Here is a 27,056-nt window from a genome sequence, read left to right as displayed (position 1 = left end):
CGTTGGGTGGTATTTCAGTCTTCAGCATGCATACATTAAGTGTATTTTTCGTGTGTGAATCTATTTTGCGCGTGAATCTTTAGATTGTTGTCTAAGAGTAGTCTTTAGAACACGGGGAAATTTAAATCAGGATAATTTCCTGCCACATTTATTTACTGCTAGTGAGCAACTTCATTTTTATAAGCTTCAAGCAGGTACAGAAATGCTGCATTTCTCACAAAGAAAAACCACTGGTAGAGTTGAAACTAAAACCTGAATTTCAAATCACCACTCTTAGTTCTCTGGTACCACTGCAGAAGGGGCTGGTAATGGTAACTATTTTAATTTGTGATTGCCACACTCTTGACCCTTATTGTTCTAGTGGACTGAGAGGTGGGATCATGTGAAGGAGATGCTTTTGACTGTGCTGAATCTGTTCTGTAGCATCAGGGAGGCAGATAATGGTGACAACAGTTATCCATGTACCATTTCTAGCAGACCTGCATTGCCAGGCCAGGTTGTTTTGCAAACAAGATAACTGATCCTGGCTAGGCTTATATGTGCCCAGGATTTTGCCAAGACTTGGTATTCTCTACCTAAATTCAAGCATAAAAGGAAAGGAAAGATTTAGTGAAGTCAAATATTTTTATATATTCTCTTAAAATATTTAGTTTAGCATAATTGCCTGCCAGCAAGTTCACACTCATCCTTTGGTTCAGACGTGAACCGTTTTACTTGGTACTCGTTTTGCTGTTATGCACAGTGCAGTGGTGCTTAAAATCTACTGTACATCCAAAAGAGTGAATATACTTAAAGAATATCCGCATTGGAGAAACCAAGATACAGGCTAAGAATAAATGTAAGTCAAACAGATAATGGCTACTGTTCAAGAAATCTAGAGAGGATCGTGAAAATCTGTGATGTAGTTGGGACATAACTGGCATGGATTTTCCAGTACATTATTTTATTTCTTTGAAAGCAAGACTGATCTGTTATCATATCTCAGAAAGCCTTTTCATTCTCTGTTCACTCGGCCCTCAAGAATGGCAAAACAAAACAAACTTCTTAATTGTGTATCTATTGTATAGTCTGTTTTCTCTTTTTGGAACACTGCCAAGCTAAAACTTACTCAACCAAGGATGTGTATTTACAAGATAGCTGTCACCTGCTTCCCAGACAATACAAACAGTCTTGTATTTTTTAAATGTAATCTTCCCAATATCCAAAGATGTATTAAAGTGTTCTTTGTATTACATACAACTGTAATTGTGTTTTTGGCAACAGTTACAGTAACAGCTTACTAATAATTCTGTGATCATAACAATTAGTTTGAATCTATATGGGAATGTCTTTACAATAAATTTTACTTATTAATTTCATTATCAATGTTGCATGTTTTTAGTTAAATCAATTTGATTAGTCAGCCAGCAGTCATAGCTTTATATATACCTTATGAATACTTTTTAGGGTGAAAAACTAAAGATCCCGTTAATAATTTTTGGAGTACACAATGTCTTTGATGCCTCTTTTTAGTTGTATATGCTATTATATAGTGTATGCTATATATATGTGTGTGTGTGTGTGTGTGTATGTATGTATGTAGTATAGTGTATGTGCGATGCTGTTGTATAGTGTAGCTTTTTTCAAATGTATTTTTTCTAGCAGAACACATTTAACAATCAGAATTGTGCATGAAACTCCAATACATAATCAGGTAAAAGGCTGGCTACCCAGAGTGTTTGGGGTTTGGGGGGATGCAAGGAGTGGAGTGGCTTGTGGTGGTATCAGAAAGTTTCCCTGGTATTAATTGCAAAGCATTCTCTCTTGATCCTCATGTGATCCCTGCAGAGTGGGTAGATAGAGCCAGTATTCTTATAATATAGAAGAAACTGAAGCTCGGTGTGATTTGACTGAGAAAATAAGCAGTGTAGATAAGAAGTGAAATGAAACTTTAAATTCAAAACATTTGGTCCCAAATATGAATTTTTCCAAAGTAATATTTTTTTAGTTTATACTTACCTGCCTTAAATGATTTAGGTTTACATGATTTATATATAAAAGTAGCAACATTATATTACTAGCTCTTATTTTCCCCTTTTTCTATGGAATGATTACCTAATCTTCCCCTCTAATATGTAGGTCTAATCATAGTACAGAAAACTAATATGTACTGTTTGTTTGTACTCAGCTTTAAAAATTGGTTGTATTACCTGAATAAATACATATTTCATTGCAAAATTTCAGTAGAAATATAATGTGGTCCAAACTGACTTAAAGAGCTTTAATCATATAAAAAGGTATTCTACATATGTACATACGGATGGTTAGTCCGTAATGTTAAACCCAGTACCTGTCAATTTCTTAGATATCTGTAGTAATACCTTCTTGACATCTGCAGCAAAATTTTATAATGAGAGGTTACTTGTTGCCTCATATGAACCTGTTAGACACTGGCCTTAGATGAATTTTGTAGTTGTGGCCAAGTTGCCATCCCTCAGTTTGTCTTTATTGAGATATATCATAAGCTAAATTTTGATTCCAGCCAAAAGGCGGCTTAGAAACAAGCCTAAGTACTGCATTGTGTCTGCTTTGTAAAGCTGTAGCATGTCTCAGCCTTCTGCCACTTCACTGTGGTATGAAAGATGCTGTGGTTAATTCAAATAAAAATTAATCTTAGGTCTCTGATATAAAACTTTTTTAAAAGCCTTAATACTCAAATCTGATTTCATGAAACTATTTAAAGTCTGATTTCTTTGTATTGTGCTTGGGTCTGAGCTCTTCGAGAACTATGATGAAGTCTGTAGCCTACAGAAATAAGCCTTCTTTTCTTTTATATGAATGTTATCTTTATATCTAGATATAATTGTCCTTATATTTAGATATAATGACATACTATATTCTAAACACTGTGCTAGGCATTTTATATACATTATCTCTGACCCTTACTGTAACTTTACAAAGTATGAGGTGGTATTTTCATTTTACAGATGAGATAACTGCAACCCAAAGAGGTTTAGGAATTCACCCAGTGTTTCTTGGTTAGTAAGTTAAAGGAGCTGGTATTTGAACCCAGATTTGATCTCACTGGCCATGCTCTTTGTTATGTTAACTTATGGTCTTAAGGTAATGGAAAATTTTTATGTAGGAATATTCTTTATAATGTAAGCATTTAGAATGTAGTTGGACTGTTAATATCTTCTTAGAGAAGCAAAGTTTGAATGTGCACATGGAACCAGAAATTTTTCAGAGCCACAAGGAATTACTTAAATAAATTGCTGGAAAAAAAAAAAAAGAAAATTGTATCTAGTGATAAACAAGCATTGCTGAAATCTTTTGAATACTTTTAAGAGCTGAAAACAAAGTTAAAAATGTAAATAGTATTTTAGGGTTTTATTTCAAGGAGGGAATTTTTGTCATCCAAGCCAATTCCTTCATTTTCTTTAAGGAAACTTGCTTATGAGCCAAGTACTTCATTTACCCTGAGCTATAAATGAAATAACCATAACTCCTGACTTCTGGTTCTTTCTTCCATCTTCCTCAGTGGCTGCTCTTAATGGCTGTGGAAATGGGAGTTGGCTGATGATGAAAGCATAGGTTTGCAGTTTTAGCTGATTTTTTATGTTTTTATTTTTTGGCATGGGCAGGCTCCAGGAATTGAACCTGGGTCTCTGGCAGGCAGGTGAGAATTCTGCCACTGAGCCACCATTGCATCACCCAGCTGATTTATTTTTAACTGAAAATTATACCCATAAGTTCAGCAGTTTGTATAAGTTTCTAAAAGAGGTTAGCATTCTTGTTTTTTCCTTTCTGATACTAAATTTTAAGCTGTGGCTCCATGGGAACAAAAGGAAACTGACAAATTGATGAAGCAAAATGACTCAGTAAACAGATCAGCAGTTTATTCATAGACATTGGTGGCAAAAAATGGAGTTGATCCCTTCTTACTGATCTGTGTTCATTCTAGGTTCTGGAATAAAGAAATACTGTACCTAAATCTTATAAAATCTCAGGAATCCTGGATAAACAGAGTTTCTACGTGAAATAAGCAGGGCAAGCTCAAGATAGTACACTATTAGTGACCATGTTACTGAGATATGCAGGACTGGAGGAGGTAAAGGACTGGGTGGAGGTATCAGGCTACCCTGGCTAGAATTTGTGGATGTAAGGAAAATTGAAGTTTGATATTAGTATTTTGTTTTCAAATATCTCAGAAGCATTTGAAGAGATACTTAATATTCTGTGCAGGAAGCAGAGGTCATTATATTAGCTTTTCTTAATTAAAGCAACTTTAGTTCTAATATAAAAATAAATAATTCATATAAAGTTCCAAATGCAGGTACTATGCTAAATTCTGGGAGCCCAAGATGGAGAAGATTTACTCTAGGCTCTCGAGTATTTTTTCTAGTGGAGGGATATATTTATATATATAAAAATGTGCAATAAAATGTGACTCTTTTTTTGCCATTATCCCAATTTTTTTTATTTTATTTTATTTTTTTTTTTTACTTATTCCAGTGTTACTGTTGTGGAATTTTCTTGGGAAGGTCTCCAAAATGGTAGATATGTAATAAATATTCCCAGTTTGGGTGGGGTCCTTTCAATACTAACTCAAATGTGTCTTATTGTACTGTGAATATTAACTCAAAACACAAGTGAGTAAGTGCCTCCTTTGTGTAAGAAACTGGGCTAGATGCTGGGACACACCGAAACTAGTAGTAAACACTGTCTGCCTTTAATGAGCATATATCCACAAGAGGAGGCAGACACACAACTCGCTGAAGTGTGTCAGACCAGTAACTGCTGAAGGGAGACAGAAAGTGCAGTGATGACAGTATGAAGTGGGGAACAGTGTGAGGTACTGGGCATAGGAAAGGGTATGGCAGGGTCGGGGAACCTGCACAGAGAAGGTAACATTTGACATGACTCTTAAAAGGTAATTAAGAATTTTCAAAGGGAAGCACATCATAGACCCAAGGAACATTAAGAAAATGGTAACTGGGCCAGAAATTAGGAAGTATAGAAGTATTGCCCACCATGGGCCTGAGAAAGCATTTTGGAAAGGGATTTGGATGCTTTTCTTTAAGGAAAAGAAATCAGAGTATGTTAAGTTGGATAATGACATGATGTCTGTTTTAGAATGAAGACCAGTTAGGAGAAGGATATTCCAAGCAAGGTAAAGAGGTGCTAAAGGGAAAAAATGGGAGAGACTGCAAACATAGAGTTAAAATAAGGGCAGGGGTTTGAGAGACATTGAAGATAACTGGGGAATCCATCAGGGTTGACTAAGTGGGTGGACAGCTCCTGAAGGGAAGCAGGCAAGAAGTGATGAGCTTGTTTTTAGACATAATAAAATTGAAGACCCTACTTTTGCAAGGTTTTCAATATAAAGATGATTATCAGATAGCTGGAGATGTAGGGGGCTTGGTACAGGTGAGAGGTTATATAATTTGAATTATTTAGAGATATAAATCGACTTATAAGAAGTAAGTGAAGCCCCAGCACTGAGTATATTATTGGGGGAAAGTGAAGAATAAGGAGAAAAGGAAGCCAATCACAGCACCATGAGGACTACAATAATTGTGATAGATGCTCAAGTAGAATTAGGACAGAAGGTGTCGCTTATGACTAGAAAAGATAATTGAGAGAAGAAAGATGAGGGCAAAAGGAATAGAGTTCTGAATGGGAGGTGATGTGGAGGCAACTGATAGAGACACTGTTTTAGAGGAAAGAGATAAAGAAACAACATAAGACTGTTTGAGGAAGAAAAAAGGAGGCTGCTTTGGTCTGTTCAGGTCCTGGTCCAGGATGGGGAGGATACACTTATTTGTAGGGTAAAGGAAAGATGAAGGAGAAAGAGGAGAAAATTTAAAGAGCAGGGTTCCCAATAATGTGTAAATGAATGGGATTATGAGCGCAGATGGTGGGATTAGTCTTGGAAAGGGAGATGTTTCTTTCTTGGGTGTAAGGATGGAAAAATAGTATATTTTTAGGTGGATGAGAGAAAGATTGTGGAAAGGACATATATGATCTTAGTTTCCTCCCCTTCTTTCCCTGGGCCTCCATGGAATTGTGAAGGATATAAAATTGAGGGTATTTGAAAAAATGGAAAGGACGTGTTAGTTTGCAACCTACTAGAATGTGATATACCAGAGCTGATACAGCTTTTAAAAAGGGTAATTTAATAAATTATCAGTTTATAGTTCTAAGCCTATAAAAATGTCCAAACTAAGGCATCGGGGGACAGATACCTTAATTCAAGGAGGGTTGAAGTGTCAGGAACACCCCTGTTAACTGGGTAGTCACGTGGCTGGCATCTGCTGATCCCTTCCTCCTGAGTTGTGTTGCTTTCAGCCTCTTGTGGGGGTTCCTTTGCTTCTCCAGGGCTGGTTTTCATCTCTTGGCTTCCTTTCACTCTCTCCAGGTTCTGGCTTGCTTAACATCTCATGGTGATGTCTGCTAGACTCCAAGCATCTCCAGACATCCATGTCTCTGTTTTCTGTCTGTCAGCTCTTCACTGAAGTTTCTGTTGGTTCTCTCTCTGTCGGCTCTTGAGATTTCTGTCATTTCTGGCCCTGTCCAAAATGTTTCCTCCTTAAAAGGATTCTAATAAACTAATCAAAGCCCACCTGGAATGGGTGGAATCACATCTCCATCTCATCAAAGGTCACACCCACAACTGAGTGCCTCTCATCTCTGTGGCTATAATCAAATCAGAAGATTCCTACCTACAGTGCTGAATCAGGATTAAAAGAAATGGCTGCCTCCACAAGATTGAGTCAGGGTTAAAACATCGCTTTTCTGGGGTACTTAATATTTTCAAACCAACACAACATCTAACAAAGGAATGTGGGAACTTTCCAGGGCAGAATTGAGAGCCTAACCCAGTTGAGTTTGGAAAACTGTTTTTAGTGAAGCCACTGAATTATTTTTCTGTCATTTATAAAGAAATATAAAAACAGATGTTTGGCTTAGACTAGGGTTTGGGAATAGCAAAAACTTGAAAAGAGTCTGGAAAAACTTGAAGTTATTGCTTTGGGCAATGGTTTCTTAAACTTTAGTAGGTATCAGAATCATATAGATTGTGGGCCCCAACCCCAAAGTATTTGATTCAGAGAATTTGCATTTCTAAGAAGTTCCCAGCTAATGCTGGTAGTGCTGATCCAGACTTACACTTTGAGAACCTCTGATTTAGAGGGTACTTTGAAAAGATTTATCATGAATTACAGATTAGGGAGGGAGTAGAAGAGAATTGAAGAAGGGATTCAGGACTGAAAGAAATATGAGGGTGCCAGGCAATGGGGTTCCAAACAAAGACAGAAGCCGTATTCACTGGCTATGAGAACTTAGGATAGGTGGAGTGATAGAAGTGTTTGTTCAGAGAGAAAAATTCCGAATTGTAACATTTGGGAGGTGGAGTTTTCAAGTGATGCCTGTAACATGGCCTAGAGCAGTGTTCTTCAAAATACTGGTTTTTGAAAAGGTGAGGCCCTTCTGTCTGAATGTAACTCAATGTGCTCCTTCCTTCATTGAGAAAGTTTTGTTGCCCCCTGCCACCTCCTCCTAAAAAGTCAGCTGAACAAAATTGTGCTTGTCATGTGTCATGTGCTTGGCTTAATTGGTCCAAAGTTCTTATCTCTATATGGACCCAAAAAAAAACAAACAGTTCGCAGACTAGCACTATTTGCAGACCAGAATGGATACATGTACCACACTTGGAGTGACACTGGCCTGGATATAAATGACTGAGGTGGTTGGAAATAGAGGTCCTTAAAGATGAAAGATGTTGGAAAAGTGAATGCAGGATACTGTTTGGGCCATCAGGGGAGGAGTTCTGCAGAAATACAAGAAACCGAAAGTTCTGGAGACTGGTGAATGATCACGGGAGAAGAATGGGAAGAAGGCAGTAGAGCCATGTGCCCTAAGGTCAAAGGCCATGAGTCCTTCATTGAAGGGCTCAAAGGAACAAGGGAAAAAAATCTATCATTCTCCCAGGTCCATGGATGGGATGAGGAATTGTGAGAAGAAACAGCCTTCACTTCACAATTGATATCCTCACTGGTCTTCATTCCATAATCTTTCTTGGCAAATTATGTTGTGATTATTTTTTAAATCTCATTTTAGCAAAGACTACAAGAACAAAAGTATTCTTACTTGACTAGTATAATCAAGCAGTATGCTGATGGAAGAAACATTCTAAAAATGTCTCTTGTTAGATTAAGAGGGAAGTCTGTAGGAGACAAAATGTTCAATGAAAATGTGGAAGTTAAAGGATACACTAGATAAGCCATTGTATTAGGATACAATTTTTTTTACAAGAAGCGTGTAATAGACCATTTAAAATTTTTCTATTTTCTGTAGTAACTATTTTCACTAGTTAAACTCAATTATTTAAGTCTAAGCATCTTTCCATAAATGTGTGATGATGCCCATCTAGTCTAGTTATGATTTCCTGAAGTATCTTTAGCTAGTGAGTAAAAACATTTCTATAGGAAAATAAAGTCATTGTTATGTGTAATCCCCATCCCCTCCTGTGTTTAGAATCCAGTTTAATATCCATTGTCACAGAATCTGAGGGGATATTGAAGGAAGGTCTCAAGATACAGGAATTGGTAATAGAGAAAAAAGTCAGAAGAATGGTTGGGAATGCAGGTTCTAGGCACATCTGGATTCTATGATGGCCTTACCGCTTACCAACTCTGTGACCTTAGACACGTTAGCACATCTAAGCCTCTGTTTCCTCCTCTAAAACTGGATAAGTGTATTATTTCATGGAGTTGTTATAAGGATTAAGTGAGCTTTTTTAACCCTAGGGTCTACCACATAATAAACACTTCATAATTTTTAACTATTATTATTAAAATTATTGTTATTAAGGAAAGCATAGGCTTTGGAGTCACAATGATGTGGATTTGTATCTCCTTTTTGTTAGTTCAAGAAGTTATTTCAGTAAGCTATTTAGTTTCTCAGAGCCACTTCTCATCCATAACTGGGGGTGGTTCCAGCCGTGTTATGGGGTTATTGTGAAGATTAAGTGGTTCAAGTATGTAATGCATTTGGCGTATAGTTTTTGCTCAGCAAATGTTTGTTTACCTTTCTTATCTGTCATTAATTTTAGGTTTCTTTTCTTTCTAGTCAGGTCTTGAAAAGAGCATAGACCAGGCTGTGGATGAGTGGAATATTGAGAAAGCCGAGGAACTCAGCAACCAGCTGGCTACTCGAGAGGTGAGTTAAACTGATTATATGTTTTCTCTGTTTCAAAATTTTCTAAAATGAATATACCTTCTTTTTATGATTATAAGTTAAATTCAGTATTAAAATATTTGCTCTTAGATATTTCCTTTCTGGAAATAATCTATGATTGATCCTCAACCCTAGATCTCACCTAGGTCAGAAAAGTTTTTTCCCGGGTATGATAGAAGGCTAGCTTTCTTTTTCCATTTGCATTTTCAATTCATTTTTACTGAAGGCAGCTATATGCTCTGAAGTTCCAGTGCCGATCTTTTCTTGATCCTCCCCAGAATGCTTTCTTCTTTCATATTCTACACATCCTCACCAGCCCTTAAAAATTTTCAGCCTTTTTTCTCTGTAGTTTATAGTATAAAACTAATAAATAGATTATTCTTTTTCCAACTCTGTAATGCCACCAAAAGATTCTAACATGCACCCCGTGGAGGGCTCTCCCTAGTTGAGAATCATTACTGGGTAATACTAGATAATACCAGGCAAAGTCTCATAAAGCGTAAAGAGCAGCTCATATGGCATATGGGGTTTTTTGTTTATAATTCCTTTTTGTCCTCTCTAGGAAAAAAGTTCTACTATAGCTTTTATTTTTGGTACGTGGATCCCTGCCTACTTATTTCATTCTTAGGGTAAAACTGCCCCATGGTGCTTGATTACATAGAGAAAGTCATGAGCCATCTCTGTTGGGCTCCTGGCCATGCTCACTCTTCATTTTTACTTACCTGTCGGCAAATGTTTTTCCTAAACTGCAACTAATGGTGAAATTATTTCAGTAAATTCTTCTGTGAAAATACTGTTGCACCCTGCTATCATCAGATGTCAAAAACTCTACCATTGATGTCCTTGTATGTTGTGTTTTTTGGTTTATGTTTTAAATTTTTAGCTGCTGGTCTTAAATATCTTGTCGGGTTTGTATTTTTGTATAGGGAAAAAAAGTTCAGAAGAGAGGCTTAGGAATTCAGAAATTACATTTTTCCTTTTTAAGCCTCTTAAAATCACTTGTCACAATACTATTAAATATGCCTGTGTATAATGTGTATATGCAGTTTTTATATGTCTATTAATGACTAGTCTAAAGGAAATTTAGATTAGGGGCATAGGCAAGGAGAAGCATAAATGGCAGTTTTGTGGGCTTTCAAAAATAAACTGGCATTTTAAAAAAGTTTCTTAATGTGTTCTTTTTTCTTATATCTCCCCTGAACTTATGATAATTATTATGCTTTCAGTTTGACAATTACTCTATTTCATCTTTAAAGGTAGCTCTATTTTTATTTCATTTTATATAGCAGTCACTGGATATAACAGCATTTTATTACTCTGTTTTAGAAAGATACAAATACTTCATTTTAATAAAATGAATTTGGTAGTGTGTTAAATGGTGACACAAACTCAGTAGGATCTCAATGTTGTTATTATAGTGGTGTCTTCAGTTGAGTAAGGTTCCAATGATCATGTATAAAATTCTAATTAACAAATAGCATCTACTCTTTGTTAGTAACTGAACTCTTTTGGTATTTGAAACTTACTTTTCCATGAAAGTGCTGTTAGAAATAGTGGTTAAGTTTCTTAGCCAGCCTGCAAGTTTAGTTAACCCACAAGATAACAGATTTACCAGTAACTTATCTAATTTCCATATTTTGTACAATTGACTATGAAAATGTCAGAGAATGAAGAGGGAGGGGCAGTACTTGTGGGGTTGGAAGTTCCAATGGGTTGATATCCTTCATGGCTCTGGAGGTGAAGAGGGTAAGTAGGACAGCGTGGTGTGGGTCGTGAGGAGTGGCTTAAGGTGTAAGGGGGCTTTCAGGGACTGAAAAGCACATAGGGCAGAAATAACTAGTCACTAGTCTGAGTCCCTCAGTAGGAAGTGTGGAAGCTGGTGCCAGCCTGATCTGAATATCCACTTCATTTGGATCAGAACAAAACCTTTTATAGAGCTAGTATTTAAATTCATCACTGGCGATAAAATATTCCATGTTGTGCCATATGTTGAACAAATATCTCTTGAATCCCTTTAAAAATTATGGATATTCGTTACTGGTTATTGTCTAGAAGATGCTGCACCAGCATGTGGCTGTTCTGTGGATTGGTTAGATAGTTCCAGTAAAGCTAAAGGCAGGCATATAATAACCAGCAAGACCGACCTTAGGGTTTGGCTGCCCTGATTGTTTTCAGAAATGCTATACCTTTCTGTCTCTTCACTGGTGTCTTAAGGATCACAGGGCTCAACAAATTAGTGCCTGCCCCATAGTCATTGCTTGTCCAGCCTTCCTTTTGAAAGACCCAAGAGCTGTGTATTTATTTATGAGATGTCTTCCACACAGTAGGGGACTCTGACTTGGACAGAGGCCCTTGGGTCAGTAAGTTTCCTCAGATCTTTGACTTGGTAAAGAAAGAGTCAGTCGAAGCTCAGTCTACATTAAAATGTAAGTTCCACATGATCTATCAACGACCGTCTTTTTTTCTTTTCATTTATTAGCACCGCAAGCTGAGGCAAGGGGAATTGGTACAGAAGCATTTACTTTACTGCAGATTCTGTGTAGCTTTTAGGTAAAGTTAGTAATGCTGAAATTTTTTAAGAGTTGAACAGATTTGATTTTTAAAAAACTTTACTTTGAAATAATTTCAGAGTTTTGCAAAGTTGCAAAATCTGTAAAAAAATATCCTATATACCTTTCATCTAGATACACTTTACATTTACTTTATCATGCCCTCTAATCTACACAGTTTATTTAAATTTACCAATTGTTCCAGTTTACTTTATACCAAAAGAAAATGTTCTTTTTCCTGGTCCAGGTTGTTGCATTTTGTTGTTAGTCTTTTCAGTCTACTTTAAAATGGAGTAGTTCCTCATCTTTCTTTGTCTCTGTCTTTGAAAACTGTAGCCTTTTTAAAGGAGAGACAGTTATTTTGTAGGATGTCCTTTGATTTTGGTTTTTCTGCTGTTTCCTCATAATTAGATTCAAGTTATATATTTTTGTAGGAAATATCATTGAAGGGTTGCTGTGTCCTTCTTAATGCAAGATGTCAGGAGGCATGTGATAACTTTTTGTCCCATTTATTGGTGATGGGACCTTGATGATTTGGCTGAGGTAGTGTCTGCCAGATTTTTCCACTGTAAAGTTACTATTTTTCCCTGTAAATAAGTATGTCTTGGGGAGATAATTTGAGACTATGTAAATATCCTATTTCTCATCATACTTCTACTCATTAGTTTTAGCATCCATTGCTGCTGTATTTCTTGCCTGGGATAATTATTACCATGGTGGTTGCCCAGTGATTTTAGATTTCTTTCTTTTTTTCACTTTAGATTTTTAAGAGTTTTTTTTTTATCTTTTACTGGCAAACTAAATGTGTAATTTGGCTTAAATTATTGGATTATAGAATATTTTGTTTCTATGTAAATCTCTCAGGAAAACTGGACAACCATGAATTATATAAGTTTTTCCTGAATGATACAGTGGGGTGGGATGGGGTCACCATGTGATCTCTGCTCACCTATGGTTGCCTGTTAACTCTGACCTTGACTAACTCACAAGATTTTACTGGTGAGCTTTCCTTTCTCTGTGCCAATTCAGGTTGCTTGTCAAAACATGTAGAAGTAGTGTTTGAGAGACTTCAGAAATATATTTCCTTTGAGAGTATTAAGTTTTTTGTTTTTGTGTTTTGTTTTGTCATACTACTATTTTTAAAAATAAAAGTTGTGTAATACTGACGAGATATTTTCCATTTATATCAGTGGATATGCTCTAAAATGATAGTTATTTTTTGTTGCACTTTATAACAAGTAGATTATTTTAGAAATACATGATATTTTTGGCACTTGTAAGGATAGTAAACATTTTTCTCAAGTGTTATTTTTATTTCCAAACAAATATAATACTTTGTTCTGGTAAAATAATTAAATTTATTTAGTGTGGATTAAAGAATTCTGATTCAAAGAAGAAACAATAATTTGGTCCCTATTCTTTTCCTGCTATAAGTGGAAAAACACCTGGAAAATATTTGCTTTTCAGACACCAACGTTGGAAAGATACTGATGCTATGTTACTTAAGCACCCGTGAAGAATAACTAAATTAATCAAGATTGAATTCTTTTTTTTTTTTTTTTTTTTACATAGGCAGGCACTGGGAATCGAACCCAGGTCCTCGGGCATGGCAGGCAAACACTCTTACCTGCTGAGCCACCGTGGCCCGCCCTCAAGATTGAATTCTTGAATAAATAGTTTGAGGTTTAATTTTTTTCATATTTTATCCCTTTGGTGCCAATCACTGGATATGAGAGATGGGATTTTGAGAAGTAAGTAATTGTGAGTTTGGGGCAAAACCCTTTATGAATTAAATGTGTACATTCATGGTAGGAGTCTTTTTGGAAATCAGGTGTATTGGGTTTTAATCAGTACCATATTTTTTTTTCAAGAAGCAGTGACTGGGGCCCTGCTGATAAAGCCTTTGCTCAGAGGCACAGATCCCAGAGTTCTTAAAGCCTTTACCAGCCATAATAAGTGAAGCTAATTTTTGATGTTTAACATTTATAAGCCTGTGAAACCAATAGGGCAGTCTTAGTGTTGAGAAAAATAAAGCCAAAAGTAGAACCACATCTGAAAATAGGCCTTGTTAACAGTTTCTCAAAAGCACGGTATGCCAGACAAGGCTGTCAGTGGACTTTCGTCAGGACACAGCAAGTACAGATTTTTCTAGAGTCACATCCCTTAAATTAATAATGACATTAAGGTTGTATATAATCTGGTTACTGGGGGTGGCTTAAGTTGACATGTTTTGTGGCCTGGATTGGACGACTGTCATCTTTGGTTCTACCATTGGTTCTATAATATTGTGATTGCTTTGGGACCATCCCTTTGGTTGGTTAAATATTTCTTTGTTGTGTACAGTTCTGGGGGAGAGATAAAGTGGGAAAGTATTCTAGGGTTTGTTCCCTACTGATGAAACTATTCTAATTTAGAAAAAGAAAAAAGTGACCTTTTGAAAAAAGTAACCTTTTAAAAATATATTTGATATATATATGTACAAGTATTTGACCATATCTGTGGCTTTGCTAACCTCAGGTTTGAGTTGGAAGTACTTTCTGTTCATTGATGGTTACCCTCAAAATTGCCACCTTTGATACTGTGTCTTCTGACACATAATCTTTGTTGAAATCTAGATCATACCAATTTATAGAAACCAGTAGCAACATGTATTTTAAAATTAAGTGCTAAAGCCTAGATTTAATTAAGTACGCAGCAGTTAGGTTGAGTGTCTCATATTTTGGAAGGAGAACTTTTCTCTAGGCATCTTCATATTAGCCTGCTATAGATAAAAACCAACTTGGTCTGGCAGCAGAACAGTGAGTTTTTACCATTGAATGAGTAATACCTGAATTAACTAGATATAGTGCTCAGGCTGATTTTAATTATACCTGTACAGTGTCAGAACATAAATGAATAGTGTAGGGAGGTTGCCTGTGATTTTCATTTTAGCTTTGTATAGCTTATGCCCTTAAAGATTGCTTTTTTTCTATAAGAAAAAAGCACCAACAAATCCACTGATATAGGCGCTCCAATAAACCTTGATTTCTTGAAAACACTAGGCCAGATGTTGTAATATTATAACCATTCTGTGCAACTTAGAAAGAGTAGCCATAGTGTTTTTTTAAAAATTTGCCAGATATTAATATTTACAGCCAATATATTTTTGTTGTATTCCACTGCCATCTTTGTCAAAGACCCAAACTGTCAGTTTAGAGGAATGATATGATCAAATGTTTCATCTTTTAAAGCTTTTTTCCCTGAACTTATAAATGAGGACCAAAGGCAGTGGCTTCAGCCTTTTAGTGCTGCTGAACATCATTTATTTACAATCTATCACAGATGTAAATGATGAAAACTAAAATTTATCTCATTTTAATAATAATCTTTTTTGTAGATATAAATAAATATTATGTTGGGAGGATGCAGTTAACCAGAATTTAATTCTAATTTTTTAAAAAATAAAGAAGACTGCTTAAATTTTTGGATTTAAATAAAGAAGGTAAGAATATTTAAACAAAGAAGCTAGGAATGACCTTTAAAAACTAAAGTTTAAATTGATTTAGTTGTATTCTTTTATAGTCAAGTGAATTAAGTGCTCTCTGTGCTTGAGCAGATTATTAATTTGTAGTCTAAACTTTATTTTTAGAGCAATTTCCTAGAATCTGAAGGAGCTCTCACTGAAGAGGTACATTTGAGGAGATAGTTTCTGCATTTTATGTTAGCATTTAAAAAGTAGTCGTTTCTCAGTCATGCCGCAGATGCTGTAGCGCTTGCTTTAACATTCAGAATTTCTAATACATTTTATTGTCAGACTTTGGTTTCCCTGAAAAGGTTCTGGCTGCAATACACTTTTCATTTCTATTATTAGTTTTATGTAGATGTAAGTGCTGAGTTGTCTTGATAGAATAGACCCATACCTCTTTAAAAAAAAAAACGCCCTGAATAATACAGTGTTGACAGATTTACCTATCAAAATACCTTGACCATAATCATTTGTTTAAATTTTTGAACTAGACATGCTGTCAGACTTGATAAGTTTAAAGTTAGTTCTAGTCAGTGCTGTTTTCATAGCTGTAATTTTTAGGAAATGTTTGTGCATCATGAAAAAAAAAAGCTGAATTGAAAGACATAATGAAGCAGATCTTGTGGTTCTAAACTCTTTATTCTATAATCCAGAGAGTGAAATTGTTTTCTTCCTGTTTTCATGAATACTTTCTTTAGGTTGACAACCATGTTTCCAAGGTAAAACAGTTTGTTCAGATATGAAGCTGAAACAGTATATTCCAATTAGCTATTATAAGAATTTATCATTGGAACCTGTGACCCAACTGAAGGATGGCAGTGCTTTCTATTTTCTTAACTATTATGATTTCTAGTCACTGAGGATTGTATGAACAGTAAAAATGCTTTAAATATTATTTATTTGTATATTAAGAATTTAAAATTTAATGTCTCTGATTTCAACATTTTATTTTTATGGAAACTGATGATTTAGTTGGTAGGTACAGGAGTGTGTATGAAGCATACACTCGAACCATAGTTTTTGGTTCTAAAATAGCAAAAGGTTCTTTTACTTAATGATTATGTCATACATTTTATTATCATATACAAATGTCTACAAGCTCTCTGGTAAGATATGTTTTATTTCTATCTTTCAGAGGGAAATACAGTAAAAAATTTATTTACTTTGCCTTCTGTTCCTTATTTTTCTTTTCTTTTTTTTTTTCTATTTTTAGCTAGGCAGTAGAGTTTAGGACCATTTTCTTCTCAGTATATTTCACTGATTAGCAATGGTAAAAATAAAAAATAACACAAGATACTGGGGAGGAGAAAAGCTCCACTGGAATAGGCTTTTTGCTAGTCAGAGGCTTCATCAGCCACGTAGTGAAGTTGTGAGCGCTCTGCTTTAGGAGGAGTCGTTAGGGATCGTGTGGAACTGATTCTGGCCATTTCTCAGGGCTTTTTTAATTTAACTCTTCCTTCATTTATCATTTTGTAGTCTGCACATAGTCCAGGGGGCTTTTAAATGGTGATTTTAATTTGTTGAAGCCTTGTTCTCCTTAGTTCTTAGGTACAATTCCTGGAAAATAAGCTATGACTATCCAGGTAAAGCAGGTCTGGTTGAATTCCTTTACTTTTCATTTGTTCATTCCCACAAAAAATTATGTACAGCCTTGAAGGTGGAGCATTTTAACATGAGAAAAATAAAAATAGTGCTCGGTGGTGGGTTTTTCTGTCAGGTTTTTAGGTGTGCTTACACAGATCGCATTGCATTGAGGATGTTTTTTACCTTTGGGGTATGATGGGGTGATCATCTAGAGTGGCATTCCTTATGCTCTCTTTTAATTATGTTTATCTGTGCTTTTAACAAACCTTAAAAAAAGATTTCAGATGTTACAAGTCTAATTAAAGAGACAGACAAAGCACAGTTTATACTGTAGATTTTTTCTGCAGTTCAATTAATCAGCATGTTTTCTCTTTTAATTAAAACCATTTTAGTAAATTAAAGCCCACAGCAAAACACATATATAATTTGTTTGTAATTAGCTCTTAATTGGTGGTAGTTGAAGCTTAGCACCCTTGGTTTCTTTCTTCATGATTGCCATTTTATTAGCAGCCAGTCATTAATTAATCTTTTTCTAATTAGCTTATAAAACTGTTGATGGCACATTATTGTAAATGTGATTTTAAGTTCAAAGCTTGTTAATAAGCTTTCTTACTTAGAAGAACAGAGATAAAGAAATTGCTGAAAACAGTACTGCAGTTCTTTAAAAAAAAACTGTCTTTCTTATGGGGACTGTGTAAAGCATCTGACAGCTTATGGTTAATTTTTTAATGCTTTTTTTCCTTATGAACGGAATAAGTTGCTTGAATATAAATGTCTATATCCAGGAATAATTTCAACAGTATAACATCTTTTCTCCCTCCTTTGGAATACTGTAATCTACATATAATTTGAGGTCTTTAATAGTCATCATTGAAACAGGTGTTATGTAAACTATTTGACTATGAAATTCAAGTATATGAATCAAAGTATATCTTCTCACCTCATGGACCAATGCACGTTTTGAATAAACTGCAAGGTGACTCATATATATATATATGGTACATGATTATGTGATATGTGATTGATGTGTTTTAAAAACAAGAATTGTTGGATTATTCTTGGAAATAAACACCATTTGGCTTTAAGTGATAATGAAATTGTAGAAATAAAAACTATTAATGTCTATACAATTGTAAACACGTACATACAATATGCAAACATATGCAGATCTCTGCGTGCACATTTTATGACGACAATTAGATTATTTCCTATAATGGAGTGAAAATGACTTAATTTAAATTCAAAGTTTAAATGACTGGATATGGCATAGCTTATTTGCTGATATCAGAGCATCTAAGGTATAACCGTGGAGAGAAAGGTTCCAATCCAAGAGTTAGACATCCTGACTTTACTATATGACACAGCATATTACATTATGGTTTGGATGAAACATGTTAATCACATGATATTTATTGGAATATACCACCAGTTTCTTCAAACACTTCTGCATGGTTTTCTGAGCTGTTTGTCAGTATTAGTGCAAAGTTTTGAAAGTTACAAAAAAATACAGCGTTATCAGTCATTGGAAGTGTTTTTTCATATTTACTTTTTGAACTTTGCATGCTGTTTCAACTTTGGCTATTTCTTTGCTTGTTTTTTAGAAGGCATTTTATGATGCCATGCAGGAGACACTAGAAAGGGATAGCTGACAAGGAAAAAATTAAAAATTGGATAAAAAGTAAATGAATAATGTCATATTACTAAAAAGATGAGAGGCTAATTTGTGCCGACTTTTTGCTAATTTTGTTCAAGCCTCAAAATGAGGAGCTGTCACCCGTTCTGTGTAGCACTGATGACAGTGCCAATGATCCATGAAATAAGCTGCCGCTGGCTTTGTTCTGATAAGAATGAACAAATCTGCACAATGTTCGGCTCCCAGAATCTCATTTTCATACTTGCATGCAGGCTAAAAGAAATAAGCTGTTTGCAGGCTTGATTAATCAGACATTGGAGGGGTTTTTGTCTCTTTGATCTCTTTCGTCTCCTAGGTAACTTGCTTGACATTAATGTTGAGCTTGAGTAAAGACAATCAGGAATTGTCGACCAAACTGATATAAAAATTAAAGACCTTAACACTTTAAGTACTCCGGTAATGGTTCCGCTTTACTTCAGAAAACATCTGTTTTCATTTAATTAAAGAACAAAAGAGAATGGCATAAATATTTTTCATAGAAACCTATTATTCCATAAAAAGTTAAAGTATGATAATTGGTATTTTTAAATAAGTGCCTTGAAAGTGTTCAGAAGGGAGGGAAACTTCATAAATACAAGCTAGTAATTTTGAGATGAGTAAAATATTTTATGAAATAGCTAAGAAGTTTATAGTTATGCTATATTAAGTGTTTGAATCAGATGCTTCAAATGATTATCAGCAAACTTGACAATGGAAGACTTAGTGAGAAAAACTAACTTTATTTTGAAGGTTTGTCTTTTTAAAAATCTGTACTATGCTACAAAGATGTGCTATTGTATCTGTTTTACAACCCAATATGATTTACACACGCTAAACCTGTAAAATTGAAAGGAATTAAAAAAATGTCGCCGTGCATTTGCTTGAGGTTATGCAGACGCTTTTACAAATCTTCCAAGTGGCTATAAAGATGAATGCCTCAAGGGTCCAACCAGGGCCCTGCTTTTCCAACCAGTTAAAGCCCTTATCTTAAATCCAAGCAAAGTACCATTAATCTTTTTGAAAGACCTTTTATGGCTTTTAATATATCCCAAATTAGAACATTTTACACCCTTGGTTCCTGAAATATGGTGATAAAAAGCCTTTAGAGCTTAATTTTCCTTACTGCATGCTCTGACCAATTTGCAGTTCTTTGTGATAATGTTTAGACACCTTAATTAAAATGCAGCAAAATATTGGATGTTCTGTATGGAAAGTGCTGATACTTTGGCTACACATACAAAAAATTCTGTATATATTTTTATTCATTAAAAAAAAATCTCTTTTCACATTGTGTTGCTATAGTTATCTGATGACCCGAAACAGTTTTTAATATCAAAACCATTGACCAAGCTTTTGTGATGTTTACATTGGGCACGAAGGTGCTTTTTCTTTTTGACAGTAGCAAAAGGGGGATTCTTGTCGGCCTATGTTATTTGTTATACTGAAACACAGCACGATATTCTTTCAGATTCTGAAATTCAGGTTAGTCATCTTCCTAGGGGAGTGTGTTTCTTTGCACCTGTCTCTTCCATAGAAAGGTCTTACCATCTCTAGTATTTTCAACTATTTCCATTCTAGTTTCTTTCTTCACAAAAATAAGTGAAACACATTCATTTCAATCATATGAAGTGTACTAAAAAGGATATGACTTTTAATCATCATTACAAACTAAAATATTCTTTCTGTAAAATACATAGACCAAGCTTGTTCGATGTTTTATCCATTGCAGAACGTTCCATTTAACCTAACCCAAGGTAAAAATATGGTTAGAAAATACACCTTTTCTAGGAACAGGTCTACAGGTCTGTTTGACAAAGTGTTGCATATGTACCTAGTCAGCTCACAAAGTGATGGAGCCTTGCATGTGAGTACTTGTTTTATGCATTGTAATGAATTATTTTTAACAATTTTAAACTGTGTCTTAAGGAACATATGTTCTGATCTTTACTGTGATCCTGATTGTACTGGGTTGGGCTTAACTTTTTCAGAAAACTGAAAGCTTTTACAAGTTTAGAGTATATTACTATATCGAGATCAGGTACCCTGTTTGTATAAAATGACTGCATGTCCAGACATTGAGATGTTTTTTGTTTGGTCTGCCTCAAATCCAGGAAAACCTATATTGGGAAATTTCAGTCAGATAGAAATGAAGCTATATCTTAATCTATAACGGTTTTAGAATTTATCACAAGGTTAGTGGTACATAGAAAATATGGTTCAGATCATTTCTGCTTCTTATAAAAAGAAGCTTAAATATAAAATGAACTAGCTTGAGTGAGTCTTTTTTCATTGTGGAAGCAGCATTATTTATAGGGACTTGTCAAAACTATATCATATAACAGATTTGCATTTGATATGTAATACATAGGATTGGAGTTAATGGAAAAATACAGATTTCTGTGTTTTACCTTTTAGAAGTAGGGAATGGGGAAGAGACTATTCCACATGAATGCAGGAGAAATCTGTTGTGCATTTTTAACACAAGTGGCAAGCTGTGCTCAATGAAATTATACAGTTAATTAGGTGCATTTACTACTGCTCACCTAAATTCCCTTTGGACTCCCAGATTTCCCAGCCACCTTTCATTTAAGTGGAGCCATGCAAGTAGTTCTGACCAGTGGCCTGTGAGCAGAAATGATGGATTCCACTTCTGGGACTAAAGCACTTAAGAGTTGGGGTTAGGCTCTCTAGCTCTGTCTTCCTCTGCTGTAATGAACTTGAAAGCCACATGTTGAGGTATAGGCCCCACCATATAGAGGAGAGCTGGAAGTGAAGCAAGAAATAAGAGTGAGCCAATGAAACTTAGGTATTTGTTTGATACTAAAGTACTGACTATCCTAACCGGACAAGTGCTATCTTGATTATTTACATTTATGACAAATGGATAGTTTTTCAGTGTATATGACATCTGTCTTGATGACAGATTATATCACAACATCCTTCCAGACTTTCACTTTCTCCTTAGATGATGATGTTACAGCTCTTTGATTCTTAGTTGTGTTGTTGTATTTTTGGGGGGGTATTTTTATATTTACGCTGATGAAAATACAGAAATGAAAAGGTAGTCAAAAGAACAAGGTCATAATTGAAAGAGTCACATAGGGGAGAGTCAGCATCTTTCCCCAGCCTCTTTCCCAATTTGAAAGTAAACCTGTTTCCTTCAATGCTTTATTTATATACAGCACCTAGAACAGAGTCTGGCATAGTAATGCATCTGTGCCTGAAGTAATATTTGTTGAATGAATATTGTCCTTGTGGAAAAAAGAGATAACAATGGCACTGGTGCTGCTGCTAATATTTAGAGTTTTGAGAAGACACTGCAGTTGGTCTGCTTTCTCAAGTGGGTTCTTGCCAGTCAGAATTAATCATTCTTTCAGGAGTGGCTTCCTCTTGGTATTGACCAATTCATAACCTTGGTTTGCTTGTCAGATTGCTTCCATTCTAAATATTCTTGTCTGGATTGAAGAATCAGATCTGTTTTTGTTCTCATTTTAAATTCTCATCAGTGCTTGATTACTACTTGTCTTTTTCATCCTATAAAGAAATTGTTCTCCAAGATAAGCTGAAAAAAGTGACAAGCCTGCCAAATCTTGCTTTTCTCAATTGGTTTTTCTTCCGCTTAACCCCCTGCCGTGCCTTACTGTTGTTGAGCAGATCGCTAAAACTTGGGTTTTAATACATTGACTTTAGCGTGGCTTCCAGGTCCAAGGCAATCTGTGCGCTAATATGCATTAGGTTGAGTCTAGGACTAGAAAAGACAAGACACACCAGGAAGAGGTTTCTAGCCTTGGTTTAACCAGGATTCTTGACAGATACTTTTGAGACATCTGTATTGATGGGCATTTTAAAAAATAAGAGCCCATTAAAATTAAAGGGTGTTATCACCATACCTGTCATGGAGAAACTTGTTGAGAAATAGTTCTGCAGCCCAAGAGTTGTGTAAAGCCAAGTATAATAATGTTAAGACTATGGCATCCAAGCTAAAGGGCTGTAGAAATGCAGAGAGCAAAGCTTAATTTTAGGTTGAGTTAGAGAAGATTTCCAGGATAGGGGGTTTAATTTGATTGGACCTTGCAGGCCTGGCAGAGGGAGCACTTATGTACTGTGGTCCCAGGGCCCAGCCATTTCACCTCTCATCACCCCTTTCATTCTTTTTCTACAAGTGAATTTAAAAGCTGTTGCCCATCATACAAAGTGCATTTATAAAGTCATAATTAGCTTTTCCATGTTTTATTAATCACATTTATAACTGCCAATCAACTTCTGATGAGCATGAGATAACTGGTGTGACCATAGTGAGTTGCTGTAATTCTAGCCCAGAGCAAAGAAACTTGATGTCTCTGTCAGTCTGTGCAGCCTTATCAGGGGTAAATTCCTGTTCAGCCCACTGAAATACTAAAATAGCTTGGTGATACTCATTACTACCTTTGTGGACCCTCAAGGGGCCTTGGTTTGGGAAGGATTTCCATCCAGGAGACTGATACAACTAAAGGGTCTGTTGGGAGGAAAGGGAAATATAGATCGTATTTATGTATTCATTAGACTTTGGTTGTTTGAGGGGGCCTGAGCATAAGAATTTCTAATTTCCAGATATGGCTTTCTTACCCACGAGTTTTCAATTATTTGTTATACTGTAATTTTTATATTGGCTTGAATATTTATTTTCATCTTCCCTCTCCCCTACTTTTCTTTTCTCCTTTGCAATTCTTAGCTTGGTGTAAAAATTGCCAAAGCTGTCGCCTGCCACAATTTTGTAAAAGCCAAGAAGGCTGCTGAAAATTCACAGGTTGTTCGGAAAAAGAAGAAACTTGCATGGGGGTAAGCTTAAGATTTTTTGTGGTCATTCTACTAACTTCATAGGAATTGCAGAAATCCTGCTAGTACATTTTGTGAATCCAGTTTGCGTATGATTTTTATTCATTGTATTCTTTGTATCTTTGCTGAATGTTTATTGGATTATAAATATGGAGGCATTTCTTCATCCATTTCAGTGTTAATTTTGTAATCTACTTGTATGTGAAAATATTTTATTTTGGGCAATTATTGAACATGTTACTTTAGCAAAATTGTTTATTTGATTTTAGAACTTAATTGAAATTTTTATGCTCTTCATTTTAGGTTTGAAGCAAAGAAGAGATGGGAAACCAAAAGCAACATGGGATATATGTAACTTGCCAGAGCTCTTCAAGACATTTTTAGACCTAAGTGCTCAATTTACTGAAAAGACTTTCCTGCTTATGTTAGATGTCAGGAAACTGATAAAATAGAAAAGAAGCATACATTTTGGGAGTTGATTATCAGATCTTTTCAGTTTTTTCCTGAGGAGTTGATCCTATTAAAATGCATGAAATGGAGCATTCTGTTATTTATAGAAGAAACGTATTCATATGTTCAAGAGAAACGTATTCATATGTTCAAGAGACATTGATAGGAACTTTATTATTTACTTATATAAAGTATAAAATCAATTTTATTTTTTATCCATTTGGTATAGCATTAACAATGAATTCCTTGTACTTTCTTGTCTGTACTTTAGGATTTTGTTTTTAAGATTATTTGTTTACGGTGGATTAATCATAAGCAAAAAAAAAGTCTCAATTGATAATGTTTTTACAATTTACTTTAATTACCTTAATTTTTAAAGTTATTGACCCTGTTGGATGCAATAGAGTTATTTCACAGTCATAAGGTAAAAGTACATCCAGATAAAATACTTCAATAAAGAAAAGGACAGACTTTTGTGTTTTGGAGAATGTTTTAGTTTGCTAAGGCTACCAGGATACAATACACCAGAAATGGAATGGCTTTTATAAATGGGATTTATTTAGTTACAAATTTACTAATTTGGGAAGGCACATAGTGACATCTGCTCGGCTGCTTTCCTAGCTTTTGGGTTCAAACACCTTTCCCCAGGGTGGTTCCTTTCTGCATCTCCAAATGCCTGACTCTGAGCCGGCTCTGAGAGCTGTATTATGCTGGGCTGGGCTGAGTTGTTGAGCTGTTTCTTTCTCTTCTGATTTCTCTTTTTAAGCCTTTGGTTGTGGAAGGCACTCCCCTTAGCCAACCACAGAAATATTCAGCCATAGATGAAATTAACATGCTGATGACTTAAGTCCACAGCAACAGAACAGCTGGGCACCATCACTGCCCAAGTTGACACCTGAATCTAACTACTGCAGAGGGTAATTTAAATTCAGCTATGCCATAAAATGTCTTCCTAAATATCTCTTTCTGCTGTGAAATTCTTTAAATTATGAGATGGTTCTTAGGTGAAAAAATAATATCATTGTATTAAGCAGACAGTTATAGTTCAGGACAACTAAGAACATGGTTTGATTATTTTTATTCCTCTTCCCTGTTGCTCCTTAAAAGACTGAATAGATTAATCAGGATAAAGAGGATTGATATCTTGAGGCATAGACTTCAGTGGTTGTTCATTTTAGTCCTAACTGGAAGGGACTTTGAGAAATCATGGCACAAGTAGGAAGGCAGGTCTGCTGATGGATATCGTGATTTTTTTTTGTCAGGTACTTGGTTTTTTGGCACCTACCTGGTCTCAGTGCTCAGCAGAGGTAAAAAAAAAACTGCATATTGTGATTGTCATCTGTTCAGCTTTTCCTCAGCCTTCATCAGATACTCTATTTTCTAGCTAACGTAAACTTTCTCTAGGTTGATAATATAAATTGAGGAACATATAAAATGAGTCATGCTTGTAATTATTGTTATTATTTGGGGCTTATAACAGTAATAACATTATACTAATTGGTGGCAAATTTAATACTTATTTCTTTTTTCTAGAATAAGTGATTAACTGGTTGCAGCTAGTTATTTAAGAGAGCAGAAATGACATATTGCTTCCACTTTTTAGTTGAGAAAAGCCAGAGTTGATGTGAGGCATGCTGCTAGGTAAATGAACTTTAAGGACAGTATGTTGAATGAAATGGCAGAAACAAAAAGACAAATATTGTCAAGTCTCACTCATGTGGACTAACTATAATATACAAACTTGGAGAATTGAGGTCAAGAGTATAGATTATCAGGTTGGGGTCTATTGTAAAGGGCCCAAAAATTATATTCAGGAATTATAAGTGTTATTTCTAAATTCTGAGATACTGAGCTAATTGTGTATAACTTGGTTGTTCCCTGAAACTTCGGGTATTTATGTAACTCTGAGTTAGTGCATTGAAGCTATGAAAGTCAGTATTACCCCGTACATCAACTGTTTAAAAAGTTGAGTGATCAGACTTCTATTGGAGATATGAATGAAGCTGATCTGAATAGGACTAAGGTTAATCAGAATACAGGGTAAAAGGTGATATAGTCCATATTTTTAAACTTCAGCTTCTCTGTGAGACCAAAGAGAGAGATGTTTATTTGGTGCAAAATTTATATTTTGGGTAGCATGTTATCTAATTTAACTTGTATGGTCAGTTTATGTGAACACCTTAAGTACATGGAATCTTGAGGAGGGTGCAAGATCTTGTTTGTCCAGGTTAGTTTCATGCCCTGATATACCCCAGAGTAATTTGGGCAGAGAACAAAAAGGTATTTGCAAAGTCCCCTTGGGGGACTGAGGGGAAAGGAGGAAATATTAAATTTCCCCATCTGGGGAATTCCTGATATTCTCACAAGCAGTGGGGACAACCAATTCAATAGGCTGAACCCTCGATCTTGGGGGTTAACCCCTATGAAACGTATTCCTGCAAAGAAGAAGCTAAGACTACATGTAATTATGCCTGAGAGTCATCCCTAGAGAACTTTTATTGCTTAGAAGTGGCCTGTTTCGTTAAGCCAGTTTGACAGGTGAACACACTGCCCCTCTCCCCCACGTGGGACATGACTCCTAAGGGTATAAATCTTCCTGGCAGCGTGGGACAAGACTCCTGGGATTTGCAAGGACCCAGCATCATGGGATTGAGAAAGCTTCTTGACCAAAAGGGGGAAGAGAGAAAATGAGACAAAGTTTCAGTGGCTGAGAGATTTCAGACTGTCAAGAGGTTATTCTTACACGTTATATAGATATCCCTTTTTTTTTTTTTTTTTTTTTTTTTTTTTAGAAGGAAGGAAGGAAGGAAGGAAAACATCTTTAAACATTTTCTTGTTTTATTGTATTTTGTTTTTCCGTTTTTTGTTACATGGGCTAGGGCCGGGAATCGAACCGAGGTCCTCCGGCATAGCAGGCAAGCACTTTGCCCGCTGAGCCACCGCGGCCCGCCCTAGATATCCCTTTTTAATTTATGGTGTACTGGAGTGACTAGAGGGAAGTACCTGAAACTGTTGAAATGTGTTCCAGTAGCCTTGATTCTTGAAGATGATTGTATAAATATATAGCTTTACAGTGTGACCATGTGATTGTGAAGACCTTGTGTCTGTCGTTCCTTTTGTCCAGGATATGAAGAAATGAGTAAAGAAATAAGGATAAAAAATAAATAAATATTGGGGGAATAAAGGGTAACAAATTGGGTAGATTGAAATACTAGTGGCCATTGAAAGGGTGGGGCAAGGAGTATGGGATGTATGAGTTTAT

General features: G+C 35.5%; 1 protein-coding gene across 9 annotated transcripts in view; it reads left to right on the top strand.

Moving 5' to 3' along the window:
- The window catches only part of FAM204A (family with sequence similarity 204 member A), a 35,061-nt gene extending 8,502 nt beyond the window's left edge, over positions 1 to 26,559 (top strand). For all 9 annotated transcript variants that reach the window (XM_077126171.1, XM_077126174.1, XM_077126173.1 and 6 more), the window contains 3 exons: positions 9,112 to 9,201; positions 23,241 to 23,347; positions 23,648 to 26,559. In XM_077126171.1, the coding sequence (XP_076982286.1) occupies positions 9,112 to 9,201; positions 23,241 to 23,347; positions 23,648 to 23,699 (249 nt within the window). In that variant the 3' untranslated portion in view covers positions 23,700 to 26,559. The remainder of the gene's footprint in view (positions 1 to 9,111; positions 9,202 to 23,240; positions 23,348 to 23,647) is intronic.
- The last annotated feature ends 497 nt before the right edge of the window (positions 26,560 to 27,056 follow it).

Source organism: Tamandua tetradactyla, chromosome 13 (assembly GCF_023851605.1).
Source record: "Tamandua tetradactyla isolate mTamTet1 chromosome 13, mTamTet1.pri, whole genome shotgun sequence".
NCBI classification, from domain to species: Eukaryota; Metazoa; Chordata; class Mammalia; order Pilosa; family Myrmecophagidae; genus Tamandua; species Tamandua tetradactyla.
Note: the sequence above shows the minus strand (reverse complement) of the source record. Positions and strands in the feature narration are given on the sequence as shown.